General features: G+C 41.2%; 1 protein-coding gene across 1 annotated transcript; it reads left to right on the forward strand.

Annotated features, from left to right (window-relative positions):
- Nucleotides 1-4,338: 4,338 nt before the first annotated feature.
- srm (spermidine synthase) lies at nt 4,339-7,659 on the forward strand. Its single transcript, XM_084553252.1, has 8 exons — nt 4,339-4,526; nt 4,902-5,022; nt 5,110-5,202; nt 5,296-5,449; nt 5,538-5,621; nt 6,088-6,233; nt 6,350-6,472; nt 6,572-7,659. The coding sequence occupies exons 1-8, from the start codon at nt 4,396-4,398 to the stop codon at nt 6,587-6,589; spliced, it is 870 nt and encodes a 289-aa protein (XP_084409378.1). The 5' UTR covers nt 4,339-4,395; the 3' UTR covers nt 6,590-7,659.
- Nucleotides 7,660-7,910: the final 251 nt, after the last annotated feature.

Raw genomic sequence — 7,910 nt, forward strand, 5'->3', positions numbered from 1 at the left:
CCAGGCACCCCCCCTCACCTCATAGCAATGACACTCCTTGATGGCAGCAGCCATCCCTAGCAGGATGCAGCCTGACACAGGCACACACACGGTTTACGAACAACTAAAAAAAACATGAAAAACAGCGCAAGGTGTTGACCTGGTCTCCAAATTCACTAGATCCCAAACTGATCAAGTATCTGTGGGATGATCCACAGAGGCCCTTCCCCTCAACCCATACATTCTGTTGCCAGACACCACAGGACACCCTCAGAAGGCCCATGTCCATTCTCTGATGAGTCACAACAGTTTTGGAGGCACAAGGAAAACCTACACTATTTTAGGAAGGTGGTCATAATGTTATGCCTGTTACTTGTGGAACTGTAAAGGTTACAGAAACTCCAGATTTTGCACTGTATTTCCAGAAGTAATTGGAAACACTGACGTTACACCCGTGTGTGATTGCTGAATATCACATTCCAAAAGCGTTTGTGTTATTATTCTGCTGTAACCACCACCACTGTTGAAGGGAGACTCTAGCAGATATGAATCGTGGCTGCAGGGAGTTTTCTCCCATTCACCCCGTATCAAAAATTCCTGTTTGCATCCCGGTCACCGGCCAACTAGATTACTGAGACACCCCGGTTTTTTTCCAGGTCTAAATCCAGTCAGCTGCTTCAGCTTATTGAGAATCCAGGCTCCCTTATCCCAACTAGAGCCAAAGATTTAACCATTTCCGTCTGGTTTTGAAACAACTTTTCTCCCTTACATGTTCATTATAGATCACTGAATGCGCTCTATACCCGACATGCTCTCATTTTATCAGCCAGGCAGATCCCTCAGCTCCCAGCACAGCTAGCCTCTCCCAGTTTCTCAGTTCATCAGACATCTGTTGCTTATCATTCAGCGTATGCTCCTAAAATATCCGACAGTCTGTCAGTTGGGTTCCGCTTTGCACCAACTCTATTAACAGCGATACCGAACAAATTTTTTATTTATTTTTTTTGTCTATTTCCAGGCTTATTTTTTTCCACTTTTATGTCAGACTGTGCTCTACTAATACACTTGATCTGACTTTATCCCATACTTGCATGGTTTCATCATTTACAGTACTGGACTTGTAAAGGGCCTCACAACAATGTCTTATCATAAACCTATTATTTATTCTTGGGGATAACTCCAGATTAAATCTAAATCCTAGTTTACATATCATGTTGTATGCTTCAGATTATGATCAAGCTTTCTCCGTCCTCTGTTTTTTTGGCAGTCTAATATGATCTTTTTATTCCTGGGGGTTTATGAATGGTTTACGTGGAGACTGTTCTTCACATGCCTGGATCATGAGAAGTGTGGAAGTATGGAAATATGGAAAGCATCCTGAAATCATCCCCCATTTCTGTCTTCTATGGACCTTCTTCACGTTGCTGAGATCACCAGTGTGTGCTTCCTTTTCTCAGAACATATGCACCAAACCGTCTGATTCGGCCGCTCCCAACGTTTCTGCTGTCGCTGATGGATTTGTGTGGGTTTTGCACCAAAAGCATGGCCTGTTTTTCTTGCATTGCACATACATCAATGAGGCATAACATTATGACCACCTTCTTAATATTGTGTAGGTCTCCCTTGTGTCTTCAAAACAGTTGGGACTCATCAGAGAATGGACATGGGTCTTCTGAGGGTGTCCTGTGGTGTCTGGGAACAGAATGTATGGGTTGAGGGGAGGGTCCTCTGTGGATCATCCCACAGATACTTGATCAGTTTGGGATCTAGTGAATTTGGAGGCCAGGTCAACACCTTGTGCTGCTTTAATGTTTTTTTTAGTTGTTCCTAAACCGTTTTTGCGTGTGTCTGTGACAAGCTGCTGCCATCAAGGAGTGTCATTGCTATGGGGTGGGGGTGCCTGGTCTGGTCTAGGTGGGTGGTAAATGTCTAAGTAAAATCCACATGAATGCCAGGTCCAAAAGTTTCCCAGCAGAGCTATGAATTATCACAAGATGGTCAATGTTATGAACTTCTCCTGTCAGTGGTTTTAATGTTGTGGCTGATGTGTATGTTGAGGGTTAACAGCCACAGTTTCACACACAGCACACTTGGAATCCACTTCCAGGATTTTATTTGTCCTTTAAAAAGAGTCTACATGTTAAATGTTAAATAGCTGTAACCCTCAGATTAAAGGTGGGAGGCTTCACTTCAACACATATCATTATAAAATGTTAAACCCTAAACATATGTAGAGGTAACTGTATGTTACACTAAACAGGATTTGTCTCTTTGACACCTAACTCTGCTTGTTCCAGTGAGCTTAGTTACAAATTAGTTCAGGAACGGTTGAACTTTGACTGAAGGGGGCCGCTCATTAATGTTGGCTTAAAGGTTAATTCTTGACTTCGAGTCAACAACTAAAAATGTCACAGCGTCGTGGAAATCAAATCATCCGAATGAATTAACAGGTGTTTTTAAAGCTCTGCTCAGCTATCAGTCTGATGACTAATACTGGTTCCACTTGCGTAACCCCTAACTGTTTAACGGACACGCCTCGCGAGAGTTTGACACAAACTTCAGCACTGTTGGCTGGCTTTTATTTTTCTTGGCTGTATATTACACAACTAGCACCCGGTCTACAGTAACACAACAGCAGTGTTTCCAAGTTCACCTGCATTAATAACAATTAGATTTTTAACTTTTGACAGTATTGTTACTGAACCGGTTCTTAAAAGTCTTGACTTCAGCTTCAACCAAATATGATGCAACAGAAATTAATCACAACAAAACTTTACAGCCATTTTAGTCAAAGTACAACTTATTTCTAGGTGGCCTCTTTAGAGAACGGCACCGTTTGGTTAATTTTTAATAGAACAGAATAGCCTCTCTCAGTACAGGAGCCGCCATGGTGGAAGGGGATAATCGTTTGATGACTACTGATAGGATCGCATTTCTTCATTGAGGTATTAGACGTGGAAGAGATCTTTTGTGGGATTTCTCCTTGGCTTGCTCTGACAAGTTGGGACTTGTTAGCTTGTCTTCTGGATCATTTTCTCCCCTGAATACAACGCTCTGTGTTATACAACCATTGCGGTTTGGGCAAAAAACCCGGGACAATCTTTTACATGAAACTCTGGTATGAACACCTCCACTTCATAGAAAATAAATAGAAGTGACAACCCTAATGGGATCTGACCTCAGCGAATCTCAATTCAGACGTGTCTTTATGTTGTTGAATAGAAAGTTCAGTATTTCCTTCTGTAATAGAGGAGAAGCATGAAGTAGCGGAAAATAAACAAGTACCCAGAAAGTTGGATTAATTCCGGGGGTTGATTAAATGCCCTTAGTTATATGGCCCAGATGATGTTTTAATTGCAGCCTTGTGGCTCTTGTGTGAGATCGAGTGTGAAAGTCGGGAGTGTTGAGGCGCGATTCTCCTCAGTCTACGGCGGCATGGGTTTTATGGAACTGTTTCCTTCACGTGTCCAATGGCCATTTTAGATTTTACTTAACAGAAGCACTTCAGTGTTTAATTCGATCCGGTTTAACAGCACCACAAACTACACCACCCTAAATGTTCATTTAGTAGAATCACCACCTTTCTGATGCTGTTTCAACACAAACTGAACATTATAACAGTCATGAAGCTAAGATTTAGTGCAGTGATTGGTGACTATATATACAGAATACTATATATATCATTCAGTTTATGCTAAAGTATATTGAAAAAAATATATATAGAAACATACAATACATACAATAAAATTCAGTAATACTACAAAACTCAGCCTCCACAATGAAAACACAGTTGAATCATTATTTCAAACTAATGCTAAATACCATTAACCTCCATGAAGCTAATTTTAGTGCAAGCCTATTAGAACGCATTCGTTGTGTACCTAATGAAATGGTAAGCAAGTCTATATAAAACCATAGCCAATTTTGGGCTAGCTTCAAGTGTTTGGCAGTGGTTCTGGGTGCTTTTGTTTTTCTAATTACAAGTAGGTACCCATGAAAATAATAACCACTTTGAATAATAAATAAATGCATAAATAAATATATAAATATGAAATGTATAATTCAAATTAATGTGCCAAAGAAATAAGATTAAAAATAAATAAATAAACTAATTAATTAATAATTATCGCCGTGATATGCCACCGTGCTTCGGCTTCACGTGGACGTCTCCGCTCTTCCTGCAGGGCGGTTCTGAGGGCGGGGCTGCCGTTGTCAAGTCAACCAAACTACGCCTCCCCCGTCGGTCCATCCAGCCACGCCATTGGTTCGCGCAACGGAAGTCATTACGTCGGCGGCGCTCCATTCGCCGTCGAGCGAGGCAGCACGTTAGTCTGTCGGAGAACGGCTTTTGTCGTAACTTACTCACATTGCCACACTCACAAACACGTTAGTTCTTGTAGCTGTTTGGCAGCTGTCATGGACCATATTAAAGATGGATGGTTTACGGAGTCGTGCGCGTTGTGGCCGGGCCAAGCTTTGAGTCTCCAGGTGGAGGAGGTCCTCTACCATAAGAAATCAAAATTCCAAGATGTTATGGTTTTCAAGAGGTGAGTACTTTGAGCTCCACAACTTAGCTAATGTTGCTAGCTATTAGCCACAGTGTACTAGCAGGGAGCCCCTGAAGCCAGATCTCGTTTCTTCAACATGTGAGTTTTTGCCTTAGATATTGGCAAATGTGTCGCCGAGATAGTGGCATTACTGGGAATAACTCGGGAAAGCAGCAAAAAAAATAAATAAAATGTATGACAGATTACGAAGAATAACAGCAGCAGCCTTTTCACTGGGTGGTTTATTTTTTAAAGAATGGCAGCAATCATTTGCTAGAAATCTGCAACCCACTCAAGTCATGTAATCACTGTTTGACCCATGTTTATCTCCAGAGTGTAGGAGCTTTCAAATGTGCCTCATTCTTCACTTTTCAGTAAAACCTATGGGAATGTGTTGGTGCTGGACGGAGTGATCCAGTGCACAGAGAGGGATGAGTTTTCCTATCAAGAAATGATTGCCAACCTTCCCCTGTGCAGTCATCCTTGCCCCAAGAAGGTATCGCTCGGTCTTGTTGAGATTTCTAAAGCTGAATGTATTGAATGCCTCTTGCTGAAACAGTAGGCTTGTTACTCTTTTTTCCAGGTGCTGATTATCGGCGGTGGAGACGGCGGCGTGGTAAGGGAAGTGGTGAAGAATCCTCTGGTGGAATCTGTGGTCCTGTGCGAGATCGATGAGGTGGGGGCGACAGCACGGACAGTGGTCGTAGCCTCTCTAATGAGCTCATGATCGTTTCCTCATCACTTTGTCAATGTGTTGTTTCCAACGTAGGACGTCATCAACGTATCGAAGAAGTTCCTCCCAGGGCTGGCCAAAGGGTTCTTCAATCCCAAACTCACCCTCCATATTGGAGACGGCTTTGAATTCATGAAGCAGAACCAGGATGCCTTCGACATCATTATAACTGATTCCTCAGACCCAGTTGGTAGGTGACACTGTTTAAGTGGTTGCTTCTTTTTCTTTTTTTATCTGTTAGGGAATTAGTCCCATTCTGAGTTCTGGTCTTTTTGCAGGACCTGCTGAGAGTTTGTTCAAGGAGTCTTACTATCAACTGATGAAGACAGCACTGACAACCGGTGGTATTCTTTGTTCCCAAGGTAAGTTTATGTTTCAGTAGAGCTTTTCATTAGTAAAGGGTTGCACTATTGTACAGTACAGTTTACTCTCTATGTATATTTTTTTGTATATTTCTTGTACTGTACTGATTTTCCAGACTTGTATTCATATTCATTGTACTAACCACAACAACAAATTCCTCATATGTGTGAACATAATGTGGCAGTAAAGAGAATTCTGATTTATATCTGTCCATAATTTCTTTTTCATTAATCTATCGACTATTTTCTGAATGAATCCTTAGTTAAGCACCACTAAAAAATGAACAGAACTTCCCCCAGTACATTTTTTTTTATTCGAACATTGTGAAACATGGTGAACATAAAGGAGTAATTTCACTCTTCTTATTCATCCAGCTACGTCACAGTACCTTACCTTGGAACTATGCTATAAAAACTAGACATGAATTAACACGCCCTTCCTTCTGTTCTCGTCGCAATTTCTCAGGAGAGTCTCAGTGGCTCCATTTGGATCTGATAAAGGAGATGCGGACCTTCTGCAAGACCCTATTCCCTGTGGTGGACTACGCCTACACCACCATCCCAACGTATCCCAGTGGCCAAATTGGATTCATGCTCTGCAGTAAAAATCCTGTGAGTGTGCTCGTCGTTCTCCACTTTTCCTCACCCACCACGCGCCTGAATGTTGTTCGACCGGCTTTTAAATGACTGAAATGTAATGGCGTGATTCCCTTTTACTGTCTAATTAGGAAACTAATTTCAAGGAACCAGTGAAAGCGCTGTCAAAAGAAGAAATAGAAACTATGAACCTTAAATATTACAACCCTGAAATTCACAAAGCTTCGTTCGTCCTCCCTGAGTTTGCAAGAAAGGTAAGTTGTTGAAATTAAAGCTTCACATTTGATTGATAGCTACAAGAGTGTAATTCAAAACTGTTGCGACTCCTCACTCACTCACTGTCCTCTTGACAGGTGCTCAGTGAAGCATGACCAGCAACGACACACTACCACGTTCGTCCTCCACCTGGCCCTCAGACAGCAGACGACCAGCCCCGTTCTACAGGTTCTCCTCAACACAGAGCAGCATCTCCCTAATCCGTCAGTGCTCGCTGAGTTATTCAGAGAAAACGTTAAGTTTAAATTCAGCGTTTCTTCAGTCTTAACACACTCTTTGTAACGTATTTGGTTTTTCATGTTTTTTTCCCCCTTTAATTGTCTTATCAGCATTTTGTGAAGAGCAATTTGATGGGCTGGGGGCGGGGCTGAGCGGGAAGAGCATTGTCCTCAAACCTGACCTCACTCTGAAACAGTGTACTGTTTATATGATTTACTGTATCCACACATTATGAATTATATTACAAACCATATAGAGTATATATATATATATATATATACTGTGTGTATATATACTGTATATCCGTTATGTCTTGCTGCACATTTATTTGTAATGTTTAATATCAGTTTGTGCTCCTTGGAAAATACGCAGTCGCATCATGGCTGCATACTCAGAATACTCTTGTTTTCCGCTACACATGGACCCTATAGTGCCTGAAATAGGTTGTGTGTTGTTGAAAAAGAAAACATATACTCTATCTATCATAATGTACCGGGCAGATAGTGTCTTCAGAGGAAAGAGATGAGGAGAATGAGCCCTTTAAAGTTTCAGCGACTTTAGATGAAAGCAACTTGGAAGACTGAAATGTTAAAAGTATTAAAAGGAAAAAAAAGAAATATAAGTGTATTTGGAATTCTGCAATGCAAGAAATGTCTTTTTAAGATGTCGATTCATTATGCAAGTAGAACCTTCGGTGTTGGGTATTGACCGCAGGTGGTGAACTTGTACTGCAATCGGCCTGCATTCTAATAAGTCTTACTGCCGGATGCAGTTAATTCCTCTCCCAGTGGAAATCCAATGTCTCTGTGCGGTATTTTCGTTTGTCCAGCTAATGTCAAACACAGAACCTTACTACCTGTTTTTGTTGAGACGTACAGTCATACTTGGAGGAATTTGTGTTTTTATAAGAATTAAGAACTGTAATAAATTGGTAACATAAAATGGATCCGTGTGCATTTCTGCTGAAATGGCACCGAGACGTCAGGACTTGTTTTATTATGGTTTCCTGCTACGGCATTTCTAGGTTTAAGGGTTTAATCCCTGCCTTAAAGACTCAGGTTAATCTTTACCTATTGTAACATCGTTTTCCAACTACCTGCGTATTTATACATTGCTGCTTAAAAGTCTTTGTGCCTTTTTAGAATTTTCTACATTTCTGCGTAAAAGTGACTCAAAACATAAGCAGATTTTGACACT

Source organism: Chelon labrosus (genome assembly GCF_963514085.1).
Source record: "Chelon labrosus genome assembly, chromosome: 10".
NCBI lineage: Eukaryota > Metazoa > Chordata > Actinopteri > Mugiliformes > Mugilidae > Chelon > Chelon labrosus.